This window comes from Lampetra fluviatilis, chromosome 51, assembly GCF_964198595.1.
Source record: "Lampetra fluviatilis chromosome 51, kcLamFluv1.1, whole genome shotgun sequence".
Taxonomy (NCBI): Eukaryota; Metazoa; Chordata; class Hyperoartia; order Petromyzontiformes; family Petromyzontidae; genus Lampetra; species Lampetra fluviatilis.
The window spans coordinates 937,697-958,489 of record NC_136325.1 but is presented as its reverse complement, the minus strand read 5'-3'; the positions used below and the strand labels follow the sequence as shown (position 1 = coordinate 958,489).

At 56.8% G+C, this 20,793-nt stretch overlaps 2 protein-coding genes across 2 annotated transcripts in view; one reads left to right on the top strand and one right to left on the bottom strand.

The window, feature by feature from the left end:
- Positions 1-10,578, bottom strand: part of RHBDD1 (rhomboid domain containing 1) — a 28,232-nt gene extending 17,654 nt beyond the window's left edge. The window contains exon 1 of the mRNA XM_078878503.1: positions 10,567-10,578. The gene's annotated coding sequence lies outside the window, so the exon portion shown is untranslated. The remainder of the gene's footprint in view (positions 1-10,566) is intronic.
- Positions 10,579-11,565: 987 nt separating this feature from the next.
- LOC144948816 (uncharacterized) overlaps positions 11,566-20,793 on the top strand; it is a 28,275-nt gene continuing 19,047 nt past the window's right edge. Inside the window, exons 1-2 of the mRNA XM_078878468.1 lie at positions 11,566-14,484; positions 14,680-16,939. Of these exons, the coding sequence (XP_078734594.1) occupies positions 12,220-14,484; positions 14,680-16,935 (4,521 nt within the window). The 5' untranslated portion in view covers positions 11,566-12,219 and the 3' untranslated portion in view covers positions 16,936-16,939. The remainder of the gene's footprint in view (positions 14,485-14,679; positions 16,940-20,793) is intronic.

Below are 20,793 nucleotides of genomic sequence, written 5' to 3'. Positions count from 1 at the left end.
GTCCCCGAGAGGTGTATAAAAGGGGCACCTCAGGGACAGCTCGGGGCAGTGCTCTGAAGACGAAGAACCGAAGACCAGCTAGGCTAGGACCCCGGGACCCGACGTCCTTGTAGAGGCCGAGGTCGTGGACCAGTGGTCAGGACCCGTACCTTGGCTGGGTCGGGTCGGAGTAGCCTCCCTAGCTAGGACCCCGGGACCTCAAGCCCGACGTCCTTGTAAGGGCTGAGGCCGAGCACGGACAAGTGGTCGAGACCCGTACCTTGGCTGGGTCGGGTCAGTTGAGTACAGATAGGCGGAGGGCTGAGAGCCAGGTTAACCCAGTGTGAGGGCACGCTAGCCCGGAGGCTGTACCTTCCTAGATAGTGGGAGTTAAGGGGAGTATTTTTAAAGTTGATAATAAACCGTGTTGCCTCGAAAGACAACGTCTCCAGTACCCGTGAAACCCACGACATGTGCAACAGCGCAGCGCCGTCAGCTTCACTCTCAGTGGACGTTAAAGATCCCGTGGCGTCGGCACGCACCAGAGGGATTGTGCCCATTGCTTGCCGGCGCGAGCCACATTTTGCCAAATTCTAAAAAAGTTGACCGATGGAAAATTACTCGATTGGGATCGGGCACAGAAGCAGCAGCATCAGCGACATCGCCCTGCACTGTGAAGGGACTGCTGCTGCATCATCCTCCCGGGAGGCTGCACCGATTATCACGGTTTGGCTGCGTACGGTGCGAAATAAGTAAAAAATGTTATGGACTGATTAGCGGTATTCCACCGGTGCGGCATAACGACACAGTGACGGTCCTCGTAAAACAGTCTCACGATGTCGCCGTTGCCCCCTTAAGCGAGCTGCAGGGACTCCATGAGAAGTTGCACGTTCACTTCAGCAGCCGCTTTCCTATTTGAACGCGTGGCGATGACACCACCACGAGTCGTCATATTTGGATGACACTGTCCGCCAAGAAATAATGAATTGAGGAACCGTCCGACCAAGTCTACGGCACGAGGAGTCAAATGTTGCCTTTGGAACACGGAGGCAGCCGATCGTCATCAGGCTGGGTGCTGCTGCACGGCAACAGACAGCAAAGCTTCATGTTCAGCCGCTCATGAAGTTCCATCTTCCTACCGCTTCGACATCACGAAAACCGATTCTGATGCACTACCACTACCCACCACCCCACCCAACCACCACCATCATCCACCAACACCACCCACCACCAGACACCACCCACCAACAACACCACCCACTACCACCACCACCCACTACCACCACCACCACTACCCACTACCAACTACCACCAACACCCACCACCAACACTCACCACCCACTACCACAAACCACCACTGCCACCCACCACCTCCACCACCACCCACCAACACCACCCACCACCAAAACCAACCAGCCACCAACACCAACCACCACCACCCACCACTACCACCAACCACCACTGCCACCCACCACCCACCAACACCACTGCCACCCTACCAACACCACCGACCACCCACTACCACTACCCACTACCACCACCCACCACCGACCACCCACCATCACCCACCACAATCTACCATCACCCACCACCACTACCACCGACTGCCACCCACTACCTCCACCACCCACCACTGCCACCCACCACCTCCACCACCCACCAACACCACCAAACACCACCCACCAACACCCACCACCGACCACCAACCACCACCGACTACCACCACCCACTGCCACCACCCACCACCAACACTACCCACCACCACCCAACACCACCTACCACCGACCACCACCCACCACCCAACACCCACCACCACAACCCACCACCGCCTCCACCACCAACACCCACCATCCACCACCACAACCCACCACCACCCACTACCACCAACACCACCCACTACCACCACCACCCACTACCACCATCACCCACTACCACCATCACAACCCACCACCACCCACTACCTACCACCACCATCAACACCACCCACTACCCACCACCACAACCCACCACCAACTACCACCCACCACCACTACCACCTACTACCACCCACCACCACCCACCACTGCCACCCCCCACTACCGACCACCACCCACCACCAACACAACCCACACCACCCACCACCACAACCCACCACCAACCACCACCCACCACCACTACCACCCTACTACTACCCACCACCACCCACCACTGCCACCCACCACCACCCACCACCACCACCCACCACCGACCACCACCCACCACCACCCAACACCCACCACCACAACCCACCACCACCACCAACACCCACCATCCACCACCACAACCCACCACCACCCACTACCACCAACACCACCCACCACCCACTACCACCACCACCCACTACCACCACCACAACCCACCACTACCCACAACCCACCACCAAGCACCCACCACCAACCACCACACACCACCACTAGCACCCACCACCACTACCCCACACCACCATCCACCACTGCCACCACCCACCAACCCACCACCCAGCACCACCACCCTCCCCCCCCCCTGCAAGATTTTCTGACCGGAGTTGCGAATTGCGGGAAAATAAATAATAGTTGCAAAATATTACTCTTTGGTTACTCTTTGGTTCTTTCGGTAATGTCACGTAGGTAGAAACAAAAATAAATAATAAATCACGACGTTTCAATCACAACACAAGCAATCATCATTAGGTAGAAAGATACAGCAGTAGAACTGCTGAACAAGACAGGGCTGTTGCAACAAGAGGTCATATATAGGTTTGAGGTGGGTGTCACCCAAGGGCAAGTAGGAGGGGTCAGAGATGGAAATAAGCCCCGTCGTCACACGCACGTACAGCAGCTGCGTAAATGGGGAGATATTGGCATGTCAATGTAGACGAGTTTAATGGGAAGATTGTATGTCTGTGCCAGAGGACCGGGCATAGCGCCACCTCGTGGACAACACAAGCTGCGGCATTAGTTGCTGCACAGTGAGAGGCCAGCGTATCAACGGAAGAGAACTACCGTAACGTGGCCGTGCCAGTGAGACATATAGCCTATTGAACAGCGAAAGCTACCGTTACATCGAGGCAAAAGGGAACAGCAGTGGCTATGTTAGTGAGACCTTCGTCTGTTAATATAAATACATTTAACAAGGTCATGTAATTCAGAGAGTCGGAAATAACTGCTAAACAACGGCAGGAAGGATGGAAACATCACAGCAAGTTATGACTTACCTGGTTAATAACATCCTTCCAATGATTGCTCAGTTTGTACCCATCTTCTCGGTTGAAATTGTGTCTGTGTTTCCTATCTGGATGGCTTCATGGACAAATTTTTGATGGTAGCCCAAAGGTTTGCCGAGTACCTTGGTCTCGGAAAAAAACAATATTGTGTGAACCGACCGCGTTAAAACAGTGATCAGCCACGGCAGAGGTATTGGTTCTGCCGTGTTTCAAATCTGCCTTGTGTTCGAGAACACGGTCCTAGACATGTCGTTTCGTTTCCCCGATGTAACTGCTACCGCAGATAAAACTTAAACTAGATTCGAAGACATGCTATCTTCCCATTAAACTCGTCTACATTGACATGACAATTTCTCCCTTTAACGCAGCTGTTGTGCGTGCATACGGCGACGGAACTTCTTTCCATCTCTGACCCCGCCTACTTACCCTTGGGTGACACACACCTCAAACCTATACATAACCTCTTGTTGCAACAGCCCTTTCTTGTTCAGTAGTTCTACTGCTGTATCTTTTTACCTGATGACGATTGCTTGTGTTGCAACCGAAACGTCGTGATTTATTATTTATTTTTCTACCTACGTGACTTCACCGAAATAACCAAAGAATATGGATTCCTGCAGTCACGAAAACTTCAAATCATGATTGCAAAATATTGGTGGTTTTTTTGTTTATACCGTGCACCACCGGTGTACCGCCAATAAGTTAATACCTACACATGTTGTGCCAATACGTCTATACACACATGTGGTGCCAATGCGTTCATACATGCACACGTGGTGCCAATACGTTAATACACACGCGTGGTGCCAATACATTTGTAGTGCCGTAGATGGGCCACACTTACCGGCAGTGGTGGACAGGGCCCACCTGCAGGGGGACCTCGGACCCCCAGGGGAGGGGCCACTGTGCCAGCCCAAGAGGGGGGGAGCTGCTGGGGGCTCAGGATCCTAGGCAGCTAAGCCCTCGGTGCCGAGGCCTCAGGATCCCAGACAGCTGAGCCCCTCGGCGCCACCAACGGGGGGCTGTGGGGGATCTACGATCTCACGCAACCCCACCCCTCGATGGGCAAGGGGGATAAAAGGGCCGCTCCCCAGCCGATCGGGACCAGTCGCAGCTGAAGACCCAAGATCAGCCAGCTTAGGACACTGGACCCCCTCACCCCGTTGTCCTTGTAATGGCCGGTGTGCTGTGCGGGCCAGTGGTGGGACTCTGGGACTCCCGGCCCTTCGCCCTTGTAAGGGCGAGGTCCGATGAAGCCAGAGTCGAGACTCGCACCTTGGCTGGGTCGGGTCATGTAGCCTCCCCTAGGGTAATCATAGCCGGAGGACCCGAGAGCGTAGCCAGCGTCAGGCACGCTAGAAGTAAGCTGTGTCCCTAGGCAGTGTCAGTACTGTTGGAGTGGTGTGCCGTAATAAAGAAGTTACCTAAGAGAAGCGTCTCCGGAACCCATTACACATTCATATACGCACACGTGGTGCCAATACGTCTATACACACACGTGGTGCCAATGCGTTCATACACGCACACGTGGTGCCAATACGTTAATACACACGTGGTACCAATACATTCATATACGTACACGTGGTGCCAATACGTTCACACACACGTGGTGCCAATACGTTTGTGGTGCCACGGCCATGGAGCAACTACGTAAGCGCCGCGACTCACCCCTGGCCCCCACACTGAGCACACACCCGCAGCGCGCACACATAGTGTCCTGGCGGGGGATTGCCTTGCACAACGGGTTTTCATCCAAAGGGTCCCTAGGAGGAAATTCCCGCGGTTTCCTGGTGCCAGGAGATTGGCCGACCCTTGCAGGACAAGTCACATTGCGGTGCCCTTGAGTTGGCTTAAAATTGTATGGGCGCACATAGGTTCACCGGGCCAGCCGCAATGAGCCATGCACGACATCGGGGAGGGGGCTGGAGTGAAATATTAAATGAGCAGAGCAGACCATGAGGTCAGGGGATCGCAGTGCCATGGCCTCCCCCGGCCCCAGACCGAATACACACTAGCAGGGTGTGTATTCGCCAGCCAGACGTCCTTCCAGATTAAACAGGATGAGTCAGAAATTAATGAGTATGGTGGATAGACAATACAGGGTGTTTAAAACATATCGACACAATGTCAAAGGAGTATATTTCACGATGGCAACATGTTACAATTACACAAAAAGTTACAAATGGTTTAATGAGTGATCAAGTTTTACTAACCATTTTATAAATGCTCTATGTGCCCTCCACTCGCTGTATGGACAACATCGAGACGATAGTTGAATTCGTCCCAAATGCCTCTCAAAGTGTCTTCTTCCACTGAAGTCACCGCTGCCGTGATTCTGTTTTTGAGGTCATCCAGATTAGTCGCTAATGGTGGCACAAAAACACGGTCTTTGACGTATCCTCACAAGAAAAAGTCGCAGGGTGTGATGTCTCGGGATTTTGGGGGCCAAGAGTGTAGCGCCAAGTCTTGGGGTCCCATGCGACCTATCCAGTGAGGCAGTGTGTCATTTAGCAAACGTCGAACCTGCAGGTGCCAATGTGGCGGTGCTCCGTCTTGCTGAAAAATGAAGTCATCGGAATCTTCATCAAGTTGTGGAAAGAGCCATTTCTGCAGCATTTCGAGATACGCTTGCCCCGTAAATGTGTTTCCCTCGAAAAAGAAAGGGCCATAAATCTTTCCTTGAGAAACAGCACAAAACACGTTCACTTTCGGGGAGTTACGCTCATGCTCTACAGTTTCGTGTGGATTATCTAATCCCCATATGCGCACATTGTGATGGTTAACTTTACCATTTAGATGAAACGTTGCTTCATCACTAAAAATCAAACGCGGTAAGAAGTTGTCGTCCTCCATGTTCTGTAACATTGCATCACAAAATTCTACACGCTTTCCTTTGTCTCCTGCACAAAGAACCTGTACCATTTACAACCGGTATGGCCTCATGATTAAACGTCGCCTTAACACGTGCCAAATAGTCGTATGAGGGATAGCAAGTTCTCGGCTGGCACGACGAGTGGACTTGTGCAGGCTACGCAGAAAATTATCTTAAATTCTTCTCACGTTTTTTTCTGAGGTGCGTGGTCGCCCTGTGCTCTTCCCCTTACATAAACAGCCTGTTTCTTCAAATTGTCGGTACCAACGACGAATGCTCTTTGACATTGGTGGATGAATGCCAAAACGCCGTTTAAATGCACGCTGCACTGCAATTACGGATTCAGTCTTGCTGAACTTCAGAACGCAAAACGCCTTGTGTTGCGGGGTCGCCATCTTGTGAATGACTGAGGCTAGGGGCTGTTTATGCACTGGGATAGGCATCTAGCGGTAATCATTTGAAACTCTATGCCCCGCCATTTCAAGTGGTAAGAGTTTCATTCATGGGCGGTTCGTGGTTGCAGAGATATAGCGATTTCAAATCGGGTCTATCATTTTAAAACACCCTGTAGATCGCAGAAGTAACCATCGTAGCGCTCCGTGTAAGGAAAGGAAAACGAGCGAGAATCACAGGTAGGCGCACGATTGATCGCGCGCAATGGAGGAGCCAGGATTTTTAGGTAAGGGGGGCAACCCCTCCAGCAATTAAAAATTATAGGAGTTGTTAGTAAGTAATGATTTTTCCCTTGCTTTTTATTCGACGCGTGTGTGGCGACGGCGCAGCCAACGATCCAGGGTCGAATTCGAACCGTGTGTGATCGGCATCGCGCTCGCTGAAGGTATGCCTTCAGGGAAATCGTGTACTGTATACGCAACTGCGCACAATTCTGTGATTCACTTATAACTGCTTTGCCGTTACTTATTGCCAATTATGGACTCAGACTATTGTCCTATCATCTCATAGAGTCCCTGACACGAAATAATATGCTACACCGTGTCAGTGGGGGTCGCAAAATGCCGATTTATTACTAATAAACCCCAATGATCCGATCAAAATTAGGGATTTCGATCAGATCATTGGGGGGACACGTGCCACCCCCCCGCACTGGCTCCGCCAGTAGTCGCGCGGGATAACGTAACCCTGGATTTTTGAAGTGAGGGGGCATGAAAAGCGGAGCCTGGGGCTGGAACCGTTCAGGGAAACTCTTGTCTTCAACCTCTGGGCTGCCAAGACCCACTCCCTGCCGTCTTGCCTTCTCGAGCCGCTCGCAGCATCCGTGTGATGCCAGTGAGTGCGGCTCCGAGGCAGTGATAGGTAAACTTATCTTTCGTCCTCCTCCCTCCGACTCTCACAGCATCCGTGCGACGCCGTAAATACAGCCGCGAGGTACGTGATAGGGCGTGTGAGTATTTGGGGACTTGGGTAGCAGTAAGCTAGGCTCTGCTCGCAGAATATTCCCTACGGGCAGTGCGGGGTATACGCCGCGAATAAAAGTTAGCACAGAGCATCGGTGTGGCGTCTGTGATGTGTGTGTGGAGTGGCTGCAGGGGGAAGCGCGCTGCGACGGTGAACGCGGAGCCGCAGCACGAACACGCGTTGAGGTAATCGCTCGCCGGATGTGGGCGCTAGCGTGCCGCTGTGTGCCGTGTTAGCGTTCGTTGTGGTTTGCTCGTGCGTGAGGATAATCGCCCGCAGGTGCGACAGCGTTCGCGCCCCTGTGGTAACGATAGCGCAGGGTGCAACGACGCTCGTTGAGGTAATCGCTCGCAGGCGTGGGCGCGAGCGTGCCGCTGTCTGCTGCTGTAGCGTTGGCTGTGGTGTGCGTGGGTGCGTGGGAGTGAACTCCGAGCCAGCAGTACGAGGATGTCCCTCAGAGGGGGCGCTCGCGAGGGGGGCCCGATCACTCGGTCGGCGGGGGCTCGGCGGGAGCCGACTGACGCGTTGGAGCGGAAGGTGCGACGTCGCGCCCCACCTGCCTAGCGAGGGCGGTGGGGTGGATGTCGTCCCCCACACGTTCACACACACACGTGGAGCTGCGAGGATGGGAGCGGTGGCCCACTGTGCGTGTAGCGATGGGCATCGACTCGGCTCTTGTAGCTGCCCCCGCCGCTGCTGCCCCTGCTGCTGCTATCGTCCAGAGCCGTGGCGAGGCCGCTCATGCCGAGTGGACTGCATCGGAGCCACTTTTTAACTTCGAAGCGTCATTCGTACCGCAAGCACTGCGATACACCCGATGCAGGTGTCACGTACAACTCGAGGGTAGATTAAACAAGTTTGTGCGTGGGTTAGATGTAACCTATAAGCAACTGTTGACTCGTTATATTAGTCGTGAAAGCAAGCGTATAACATTAATTGATTAATTCGAGTTATTATGGGATTTAAAAAAAATCTAGATTGAAAACTCATTTCTTTTTAGAACAGTGTTTTGTGTTGTTTGTTGTCCTTCCCGCGCGCCTCCGATTAGCACGGTGGGATACGTACGGTGCGAAAGAAGTTCAACATGCATACAAAGTGATAATTGAACCTTATGGCAGGACCCCGGGGTCCCGAATAAACGGAAGGCAAAATCGTAATTAATTTATTTATTTTTGGCGACTCCGTCCCACCGCGCACATCAGCGCCGCGACCCGCCTGGCGCGGATCATTCTGTTGTCGTGTCGTCCAAGCGCAGCGAGGACGAATGCGCAGAAGAAGCAAAACTTTTCAACTTTGATTAGCGCATCGTGTAGAGCTAATCTAGAGGAACAGATTGCCGCGCCGTTCGCCTTCAACAGACATAAAATGACGTCGCAATGCAGTTTATGCTAGAGGCGGGGGCTTATGGTACCCCGGGATCCTGCCATAAGGGGCCGTCCATAAATGACGTCACACACCTAGGGGGGAGGGGGGTCAGACATTGGTGACGATGTGTGACGAGGGGGGGGAGGGGGGGTTTGAGAAATGTGACGTCACATCAAAATGCGCAACTTTAAATAAATGTAAACAATATAATTGTTATAACAACACTAATTTTGATTAATTTTCATTATGAACTATTTTATTATTAACATTTACTAAGGTCACCTTTCATTTATTCCATGAAGGAGCATTTTGCTTCTCCATGGGAGAATGGAGAAGCACACATTGTGTAACATTTTTGAATGATTGTTATTAATGAATATGATTGTCATAATTGTACTCTCCATTTTGCTTCGTTCTACTACAAAGTTTAAAGTAAATTTTTATAGCAATAATTATTTTTAATATTTTATAATTATATGAGAATTTCAATATAATATTCTGAACATCTGCAGTTTTAGTTAAATGCTTTCTCCTACAATATCAGAGTGCAGCGCCACATTCAATACGCACTACAATGACAATAGTTTAAAGTCATTTGAAGCATATTTAATTAAAAAAATGGAAATATGGTTTTGGGGGGGGGGGGGCAGAGCTTTGTGACGTCATATTTGAGGGGGGGGTCTGACTTTTTGTGACGCCGTGTAACGAGGGGGGGGGGGGGGTCTGACGCCGTGTGAGGGGGGTTTGTGACGCCGTGTGACGAGGGGGGGAGGGGGGGTCAAAAATCGGACAAAACCGCGTGACGTCATTTATGGACGGCCCCAAAGGTTCATATTCCCGATCATACCCATATCACGTGATTCGTGTAGCATCGTCTTACCAGTGATATCGCGATAATCGTTACATCATGATTGATATCGTATCGTCTCAATGGTTATCGCGCGGCGCGTTCGCCACGAGGGGGCGCGATGCCCACGCTGCTTGAAGCACAGGGACAGAGGCGGCTTGGCGAGGCCTTCATCCAGCAGTGGATTGAGCACGGCTGAAGACGCACTATTGAATCACGTATAGCCACAGCACGCGCAGACTCCGAGCTACCCCCCCCCCACACACACAATCACCCAGCAGTGGGTAGACACGGCACTGGATGTGCTCGCGCGCTCTGCGTGCAGCAGCGCGGAGTCACGCGTGGGGCAAGAGCCGTGCATTCGACGTCGGAATTACATAACCACAACAACATCAATCAGCAACAACAATCTGCCACAACAATCGGAAACAACGATCAGCCGCGTGGGCGTGGTTGAACCCAGGGCCGCCGAGTCGCGAGCGCAGATCGCCTCCTCCACGTGCGTGCGGTTACACGGAAGGCGCCCACGATAGATGCAGCTGATGATGATGTTGCCCACGATAGATGCAGCTGATGATGATGTTGCCCACGATTATGCTGATGATACTCACGATGCTGCTGATGATGCTGCTGATGATTCTCACGATGCTGCTGATGATGCTGATGATGCTCACGGTGATGCTGCTGATGATGCTCACGGTGATGCTGATGATGCCCACGATGATGCTCACGATGATGATGCTCACGATGATGATGATGCTCGCGGTGATTCTGATGATGCTCGCGGTGATGATGATGATGATGCTCACGATGATGATGCTCGCGATGATGATGATGAGATGGACTGGACATTCCTGCTCATGTTACCCTCCTCTCTCAATCTCTCTCCCTCCCTCCATCTCCCCTTCAATTTCTCCCTCTCTCTCCCTCGTTCTCCCTCTCCCCCTCTCTTTCCTTCCATTCCTCCCTCCCCCTTTCCCTGCACGGAATGGTCGCTTCTCTCGTCTGCCGCCCTCCCACGTCTCCCAGACGCGAGTGTGTTCGTGCCCACGCACGCACTCACGCACGCGTGACGCAAGCAATCGCGTGCACGTTAGAGGCTAGCTCTCTTACGCAATGAGGTGGCCGGCACACGCTCTCACACACACATACAAATATCCTCCGTATAGCCTACGCAGACTTTTGTGGCAAGTGCTGTTAGCGAGCATCTATGTAGGTCGGCACGGCACACGAGAGGGTTGGTGGCCAACACCACGCCCGGCCGCCTTTGTCTCCCTCATTTGAGGCCCAGGACCGGCTCAGATAATCGTCACTGTTGTTGGCCATGAGCTGGGATCGGACTCGGGTCACCGGATTCGTAGCCTAGCGCGCTAACCGTTGCACGACCGCTCCCCATGTGTACAGACATGCGCGTGCAACATACGTGTACACATGCACATGCATGACACGCTTGCACACACATACCCATATACGTGCACGTATACAGAAACGTATACATACACATACACGTACACATGTATATAATACACACGCGCATACTAACACGTGTACACACGGACACATACACATGCATACACATGCACACATGTAAACACACATACACGTGTACACACTGACACCACTACGCGAGCTATGTGGCACCAACAACACTCACCCTGCAAAGATGTACACACACACAGACACAATCACACACTGTCAAACACACACACTGCCACGCACACACACGCGCGTAGCCACCCACATTGCATGCAGACCTCCTCCACCCCCACCCCTCCCCCATTCCTATCCCCCCCACCCCCAATCCTACCCCCACCCCCACGACCCCCACCCAACATCACAGATCTGGGGGTGGGGGTGCTGCTGCTGCTGCTCGCCGCGTTCAGCAGCAGCGGCGGCGGCGTCGTCGTCTCCCTCTCGGTGCAGGCGCCTCTCCGCACGTCTCATCCCAGCCCCGAGCCGCCCCCCACCACCGCCTCCCCCGAGGAGCGGCGTGAGGATTCGGCGGGGGCACGTTTATTCTTCCCGTTAACAACAACGACGGCAGCAGCAGCGGCAGCAGAAGAAGAAGCATTGCAGGGATTGCGCATAAATACTGCGTGCAGGAGCCGGGGCTCGAGGGCTCGTTGCGGATTGTGTATATTCTTTATTTATTGAGTCATTGTATGTTTTTAATGAAATAGATCGACGTGGCTCAGTGTGTGTCGGCGAGCCTGCTGGTGAGCGTGCTGGTGAGTCTGTGGGTATCGACAGGACCCGGCGGCCGGCGCGCGCGTGCGCGCGACGCGCGCGCCCATGTGATCCCCACGGTTGATGATGATGATGATGCCTATGATGATGATAACGACGATGATGAAGACCGGGATGACGCTGATGACGATGACGACGCCTGTGCAGACGCTGACAACCGCGATCCCACCATCAACAACAACAACAGCAGCGGCGGCATCGACAGCGTAAAAAAAAACAACCGCACCGAGACTCGGGCGACCATGACCGCGCAGCGGGCGTGAGCGGCTCCGCATGCATGCGGCGCTCGGCCGGGCAGGCATGGAGCAGCAGCAGCAGCCGCAGCAGCAGCCTCCGCAGCAGCAGCAGGCGACAGGCAGCAGTGGTAGCAGGGAGTGCAGTGGCGGTCATGAGGACGTGCGCAAATGCGGCTATCTGCGCAAGCACAAGAGCTCGCACCGCCGCTTCTTCGTGCTGCGCGGAGCCAGTGACGCGGGCGGCCCGGCCCGGCTCGAGTACTACGACAGCGAGAAGAAGTTCCGCGGCGGCGCGGCGCCCCCGCGGCGCTCGGTCAGCCTCGCCGCCTGCCTCGGCATCATCCGCCGCGCCGACGCCAAGCACAAGCACCTGCTCACGCTCTACGCCAAGGACGAGTGTCTGGCCATGGCCGCCGACAGCGAGGAGCAGCAGGCCGAGTGGTACGCGGCGCTCACCGAGCTGCACGACGAATGCTGCAGGGCGCCGCACGGAGCAGCGGGGGGAGGAGGAGGATGCGGCGCGGCGGCCGGTGGAGGAGGAGCAGGAGGAGGGATTTTCGGCGCGGCCAGCGATGCGGGCGGAGGAGGCGGCGGCGGCGACAGCGGCGAAGACGCTGGGCCCGCGGGGTGCGCGGGCGGCAGCTACGGAACGATGCCGGCCACCCCCGTGTTCAAGGAGGTGTGGCAGGTGAACCTCAAGCCCAAGGGGCTGGGGCAGACGAGGAACCTGACGGGCGTGTTCCGCCTCTGCCTGGGCACGCGAACCATCAGCTTCGTGAAGCTCAACGCGGACGCGGCGGCCGTGAACCTGCAGCTCATGAACATCCGACGGTGCGGCCACTCGGAGAGCTTCTTCTTCATCGAGGTGGGCCGCTCGGCCGTCACGGGGCCCGGGGAGTTCTGGATGCAGGTGGAGGACTGCGTGGTGGCACAGAACATGCACGAGACCATCCTGGAGGCGATGCGTGCCATGAGCGAGGAGTTCCGACCTCGGAGCAAGAGCCAGACGAGCGGCGGCGCGGGCGGCGCGGCCGGCGCTGCCGGAGGAGGCCCCCACCGGCGCCAACAGCGCTACCAGCCCCCACCGAGCCAGACGGGCCTCAACCGGCGCTCGCGGGCCGAGAGCGTGGCCGGAGCGTCCCCTGTGAGCGGCGGCGGCGTCACCCCGCAGGGGAGCGGCTTCTGCGCCTCGCAGCTGCGGAACCGCGCGAGCAGCGAGGGGGACGGAGCTCCGGGCGCGCCGCGCTCCGAGTCTGCGGACGCCATCTCGGCGCGCCTCCTCCTCCTGCAGGGGGAGGACGCCGAGGGCCGGCTGCAGTCCTCTCAGCTGGTGTGCGCGGGGCGCCGGCAGCAGCAGCACCACCAGCACCACCAGCACCACCAGCAGCAGCAGCAGCATGGGCAGGTAATCGCATCGTACCAGCGGCATCAGTCTCGCATGCAGCAGCAGCAAGGACATCTCCACCACCACCAACAGCAGCAGCAGCTGCACCACGCGGCGGCCACGCTGCTGCCCGGGCGCTCCGTGTCGGCGCCCATCGCGCGATCCCCCCCCGCGGGTGGCTGCTCCCCCTCGTCCCTGCTGCTCTTCTCGGCATCGTCTCTCATCACGAGCCCCGTGAGCGTCTCCTCCAGCAGCGGCCGCGGCTCCGTGGACGCCCCGTGCTGCGTGGGCAGCCTGGGCAGCACGGGGGGCGGCGGGGCCGGCGGCGGCGGCGTTGGCGGCGCGGCCGGACACGCGGCAGTCGGCGCGGGAAGCTGCGGGGCCGCGGCGCTGGCCCGCGGCTCTCGCCCCTCGAGCGCCTCCATGTCGCTTGGCTCCCTGAGCGACGGGGGCTTCGTGTCCTCGGACGAGTACGGCTCCAGCCCCTGCGAGCCACGGGGGTCCGCGACCCCCGACTCGCCCAGCCCGACCCCGTGCGCCATCCGCGAGGAGGAGGAGGAGGCGGCCGCGGCGGCCGCGGCGGCGGCGGCGAGGGGAGGCCCCTACGCCTACATGCAGATGGGCCGTGCTCGCGTCTACAGGGCCGCGCCCCGCGGGCAGGACGCCCCGGACGCAGCCACCACCGCGTCCACCACCTCGTCCACCTCCCCCGGTTTCCCCCCAGCCTCGTCTTCGTCGCAATCGTCGGCGGCGGCCGCGGTTGCGGCGGCCCTGGCCTCGGCGGAGAAGGGGGTCGTGCGTAAGCGAACATACTCGTGCGCGTCGGCGTCCGCGGGGCCCGCGATGCCACCGGCCGCGCTCGGGCCCTGTCTCCAGCAGCGGGAGCAGGAGAAGACAGCCTCGCAGGAAGAGTATGCGGTCATGGGAGCGCTGTCTTACCAACACCACCATCAGCATCATCAGCAGCACCTCCAGCAGCAGCATCATCAACAGCACCTCCAGCAGCATCATCAGCAGCCGCACGCGCCGGGCCGTGAGGCCGCTGCGCCTCCGTGTTGCCCGCACACTCGCGACCCGCACCATGGCGACCACGATGATGATTATGACGATGACGACGGGGGCGGTGGCGATGATGAGGAGGACGACGATGCGGGTGGAGGAGGAGACGTGCAGTCCAGGCTGGTGCATAGCGGGGATGACGGCTACATGCCCATGCTGCCCGGCGTCACCGCCTCCGTCGCGGGAAGGTGCAGGAGCGGCGGCGATGCGGACTACGTGCCCATGGTGGCCACGGGTGCCCGAGACGGTAACATAACCGCAGCCGCCGCCACCACCACCTCGGCAGCGGCAAGAGGATCGCTGATACAACATCAGCAGCGGCAGCGGCACCATCACCACCATCACCAACAGCAGCAGAAGCAGCCGTGGCAGCGAGGCCAAGACGGCCTCTGCGACGCGCAGCCCCAGGACGCTGCTAGCGGCTACATGGTGATGTCACCGGGCGCGGGCGAGGGCCAAGCGGCCGGGTCCATCAAGACGTGGCCCAGGCCCAGCGTGGCCAGCGGTAGCGGCGGCGGCATCGTCGGTAGTGGCGATGGCGTCGGCGCGAAGGCGGCGTGTGAGAGAAGCGTGGAGGCGCGGGCAGGCCCGCCGGGAGCAGGCGACTACATGAACATGGCCACGTCACCCGCCAACCCGGCCATCGTGGCGGACACAGCGGCTGTCCCAGAGGGCTGCTACTTCAGCCCCATGCGGGATGGGGAAGGCGCGGGTGGTGCTGGTGGTGGTGGCGGTGCTGCTGGCAGCAGCAGCAGCAGCAGCTTCTACTCGTTGCCCCGGTCCTTCCGGCCCGTGGGGCAGCAGAGTAGCAGGCTGGCGGAGAGGGCGGCGGCCACTCGGCCACTCGGGGAGGTCATCCGGGAGGCGAGGGACGCCACTCCGACCCCCACGAGCAGGCCCGCCGCGCTCTCCCGGCCCCGCGAGGACGCATCGAGCAGTGACCCCGGGAGGGAAGGCGGCGCGCGCATGAGCGGGGCCCCGAGGCGGGTCGGGGGAGCGGCGGCGGAGGGGGTCACCATGAGGGATGCACAGGGCCGGTGGCAGGGAGCTCCCCCTGAGCCCAGGAGCCCCGGGGAGTACGTGCACATCGACTGCGCCGCGGCGGCGAAGGCGGCCTCCCAGCCCGTCTCATCGTCGTCCGCTTGGCGCCCCCCGCAGCACGCGGCAGGGCCGCAGCAGGGCAAGGGCCCGGACGGTTGCCGCGCAGCGCACCGCGGCCCCCCGTACCTGGCGCTGTCGTCGGGAGGCGCCGCCGCCGCCTCGGCCGCGGCCGCCCAGACACGCGGCGATCGTCGGAGGAGGAGCGCGAACGAATACGTGAGTGTGGCGGCGGCGGCGCGTGCCGGGGGGCCACCCGCGTCCGTCCCGGCGGGCCCCCGTCCCGCAGCCCACCCGGGTCCGTGGGACGCCGCCTCGGCTGGGCGCGGCGCCCCCGTGGGGGGGGACTACACGGAGATGTCGCGCCGCGGGGAGGCGAGCGAGGAGGAGGAGGAGGCGGCGGGGAGGAGGAGGAGAGACGCGACTGGGGGGTACTCAGCCCCCACCGCCTCGTACAGGGCTCCTCACGGCAGCTACAACCTCCAGCATCACCACCACGGGAACCACAACCACATCCACCACTATCAGCTGCTGCAGGAGCAGCAGCATAAGCCACTCCCTCTCCCACAGCAGCAACAACATCAACAATATCACCAACAGGAGCATCATCATCAGCACCCTCAGCAGCAGCATCAGTCGCACGCAGGAGTGAGGCCCGGATATGCGGCACTGAAACCCTGCGTGCCGCCAAGGATCGGCTTGGCCTTCCAGCCGTACGCGGCCGGGTCTGGCGCGGTGGTCATCCCGGCCACGACCGGGGCCACCGCCGCACCACCACCACCTCCTCCCCCTCCTCCTCCACCAGCGGCGCCGCGCCGGCAGAGCGCGTTCAGCGTGGTGCCACCAGCAGCCGCGCAGCACGGCGCGACGCGGCCCGGGACCGCGGCCACGACGGACGAGGAGGAACGGCCACGCGGTGGCGTGGCCCGGGTGGCAGTGGCCTTGTCGTCCGCCGCAACCCCGCAACGGCCCGGCGCGGCCGGAGGACACCACAGCGCGGGTCCGGTGCGAGAAGCCGCCGGGTCTCACTCTTTGCATCAGCAGCATCATCAGCAGCAGCATCAGCAGCAGCAGCTGGAGAGCGGGCTGAACTACATCGCGCTGGACCTGCGGGGCGAGGAGGGCTCGGCGGGCAGCAGGGGCAGCGTGAGCAGCGTCGACTCAAACGGTTACGCCACCATCGACTTCTCCCGCTCCGAGAGCGCGGGGTGACGCGGTGAGTCGCGACTCGCTCACCCCGAGACTCACCTTGACAATCACCCTGAGACTCACCCCGAGACTCACTCCGACAGGACACCTCATCCTCACGAGACTCACTTGAACGAGATTCACCCAAGTACTCACCCTGACGAGACTCGCCCATAGTTCATCCCGAGACTCACCACGAGACTCACCACGAGACACACCCCGTGGCTCACTCAAGGGACTCACTCAGAGTCTCACCTTTAGACTCGCTCACAGACTCACCCCGTGACTGACACGGACACTCACCCAGAAACTCAGCTGGAGACTCACACGGACACGTACCGAGATACGCTGTCCAATAATCGAGTGTTAGCCCCTCCCCTTGGCACGAGTGGGGTTTTCTCCGGACACTCCTCCCTCCCACGTGTATCGTCGACTAGGTGGTCGAGGAATGTTGGCAGACAGCCCCAGTATGTACAGGACCACAGAGCTTGGGCATTTGTTGGTCGCGCTCCGCTTATGGCGGCCTTCCAGCTCAGCTGTGGTTTCCCATGCCGCGAAATCATTCTCTCGCTCTCTCTCTCTCGCTCTCTCTGAACCATTCTCTCTCTCTGAATCATGCTCTCTCTCTCTCTCTGAATCATTCTCTCTCTGAATCATTCTCTCGCTCTCTCTGAATACTTATCTCCCACTGAAGCATTCTCTCTCAGAACCGTTCTCCCTCTCTGAATCATTCTTTATTTCTGAATCATTCTCTCTCTGAATCATTCTCTGTCTCTGAATAATTATCTATCTCTGAATCATTCTCTCTCTGATTAATTATAAATCTCTGAATCATTCTCTCAGAACCATTATCCATATCTGAGTCATTCTTTATCTCTGAATCATTCTCTCTCTGCATCATTATCTGTCTCTGAATCATTCTCTGTCTCTGAATACTTCTCTATCTCTGAATCATTCTCTCTCTAAATAATTATAAATCTCTGAATCATTCTCTCTCTGAATCATTCCCTCTCTGAATCAATTTCTCTCTGAGTAATGATTGCTCACTGAATCATTCACTCCCTTTCTGAAAGCGAATGATTCAGAGAGAGACAATTCATTTTCTCTTTCTGATAGCGAATGATTCGGAAAGAAACTTCAATCTTTCTATATCTGAGAGTGAATGATTCAGAGAGAGATAATTCACGCTCTCTTTATGAGAGTGAATGATTCAGAGACAGAGATAATGCATGATCTCTTTCTGAGAATGAAGTAAAACTTGTGCTCGTTATGAATCTGAATCGCGAGGGCAGCAATGGGGGGGGGGGGGGGGTGACGCTCCGTGCCGCCTCGCAGCGAGAAGACCCTGGGCTGGGCCTCAGACTCAGGCACATTTACGTGTGCGGTGTGTGTGTGTGTGGTGTGAGTGTGGTGTGTGTAGTGTGTGTGGTGTGGTGTGAGTGTGGTGTGTGTGGTGTATTGTGTGTAGTGTGTGTGGTGTGTGTGGTGTGAGTGTGTGTGGTGTGTGTGTTTGCCGAGTTCAAATCCCGCTCACGGCCAACACCAGTGACGTTTATATGAACCGGTCCAGGGCCTCCTCGAAGTTTGCTAAGGCGCAAATGAGTACCTGGTGCCACTCTGGAGACAAAGGCGGTCGGGCCACCTCGTGCGCCGTGCCGACCTTCATAGGAGCTGGCTAACAGCACTCGCCCCACCCGTCTGTCAAGGCTTTACGGGGGATTAATGCTTTATGTGTGTGGGTGCGATGGGGACACAAAGGTGGCCGGGCGTGGTGCTGGTCACCCCACTTCTGTGTAGCCTTCAAAATTCTGTTAAAGGCTACACGGGAGATCTTTGTCTGTCTGTCTTTGAGTGAGCTGGAGAACACACACGTGACGTCCAACGTCGTGAACAGACGAGCCGCAAGGGAGACGCGGGGTGTCCCTGGCCACGCTCCGGCTCGCACGCGATGTCACGTCGTGGGTAACATTCTGTCTGTGTGTGTCTCTGTCTGTGTCTCTCTGTCTGTGTCTCTCTGTCTGTGTGTCTCTCTGTCTGTGTGTCTCTGTGTGTCTCTGTCTGCGTGTTTCTCTGTCTGTGTGTCTCTGTCTGTGTCTCTCTGTCTGTGTCTCTCTGTCTGTGTCTCTCTGTCTGCGTGTCTCTGTCTGTGTGTCTCTCTGTCTGTGTGTCTCTGTCTGTGTCTCACTGTCTGTGTGTCTCTGTCTGTGTCTCTCTGTCTGTGTGTCTCTCTGTCTGTATCTCTCCGTCTGTGTGTCTCTGTCTGTGTGTGTCTCTGTCTGTGCGTCTCTCTGTCTGTGTGTCTTTCTGTCTGTGTCTCTGTCTGTGTGTCTCTCTGTCTGTGTCTCTCTGTCTGTGTGTCTCTGTCTGTGTGTCTCTCTGACTGTGTCTCTGTCTGTGTGTCTCTGTCTGTGTGTCTCTATGTATGTGTGTCTCTGTCTGTGTGTCTCTCTGTCTGTGTGTCTCTCTGTCTGTGTGTCTCTGTCTGCGTGTTTCTCTGTCTGTGTGTCTCTGTCTGTGTCTCTCTGTCTGTGCGTGTCTGTCTGTGTGTCTTTCTGTCTGTGTGTCTCTGTCTGTGTGTCTATCTGTCTGTGTGTCTTTCTGTCTGTGTGTCTCTGTCTGTGTCTCTCTGTCTGTGTGTGTCTCTGTCTGTGTGTTTGTCTGTGTCTCTCTGTCTGTGTGTCTCTGTCTGTGTGTCTCTGTCTGTGTGTCTCTCTGTCTGTGTGTGTCTCTGTCTGTGTGTCTCTGTCTGTGTGTCTCTGTCTGTGTGTGTCTCTGTCTGTGTCTCTCTGTCTGTGTGTCTCTGTCTGTGTGTGTCTCTGTCTGTGTGTCTCTCTGTCTGTGTGTCTCTCTGTCTGTGTCTCTGTCTGTGTGTGTCTGTCTGTGTGTCTCTCTGTCTGTGTCTCTCTGTCTGTGTCTCTGTCTGTGTGTCTCTGTCTGTGTGTCTCTCTGTGTGTGTCTGTGTGTCTCTGTCTTTGTGTCTCTCTGTCTGTGTGTCTCTTTGTCTGTGTTTCTGTCTGTGTGTGTCTCTGTCTGTGTCTCTGTCTGTGTCTCTCTGTTTGTGTGTCTCTCTGTGTGTCTCTGTCTGTGTGTCTCTGTGTGTCTCTCTGTGTGTCTCTCTGTGTGTCTCTGTCTGTGTCTCTGTCTGTGTGTCTCTCTGTGTGTCTCTGTCTGTGTGTCTCTGTGTGTCTATCTGTGTGTCTCTGTCTGTGTGTGTCTCTGTCTGTGTGTATCTGTCTGTGTGTGTCTCTGTCTGTGTGTCTCTGTCTGTCTGTTTGTTTCTCTGTCTCTGTGTGTCTCTGTCTGTGTGTCTCTCTGTCTGTGTGTGTCTCTGTCTGTGTGTCTCTCTGTCTGTGTCTCTGTCTGTGTGTCTCTGTCTGTGTGTCTCTCTGTCTGTGTCTCTGTCTGTGTCTCTCTGTATGCGTGTCTCTCTGTCTGTGTGTCTCTCTGTCTGTGTCTCTGTCTGTGTCTCTCTGTCTGTGTGTCTCTGTCTGTCTGTTTGTCTGTGTCTCTCTGTCTGTGTGTCTCTGTCTGCGTGTCTCTGTCTGTGTGTCTCTCTGTCTGTGTGTGTCTCTGTCTGTGTGTCTCTGTCTGTGTGTCTCTGTCTGTGTGTCTCTCTGTCTGTGTCTCTCTGTCTGTGTGTCTCTGTCTGTGTGTCTCTCTGTCTGTGTCTCTCTGTCTGTGTGTGTCTCTGTCTGTGTGTCTCTGTATGTGTGTCTCTGTCTGTGTGTCTCTCTGGCTGTGTGTGTCTGTCTGTGTGTCTCTCTGTCTGTGTCTCTCTGTCTGTGTCTCTGTCTGTGTGTGTCTGTCTGTGTGTCTCTCTGTCTGTGTGTGTCTCTGTGTCTGTGTGTCTCTGTCTGTGTCTCTGTCTGTGTGTCTCTCTGT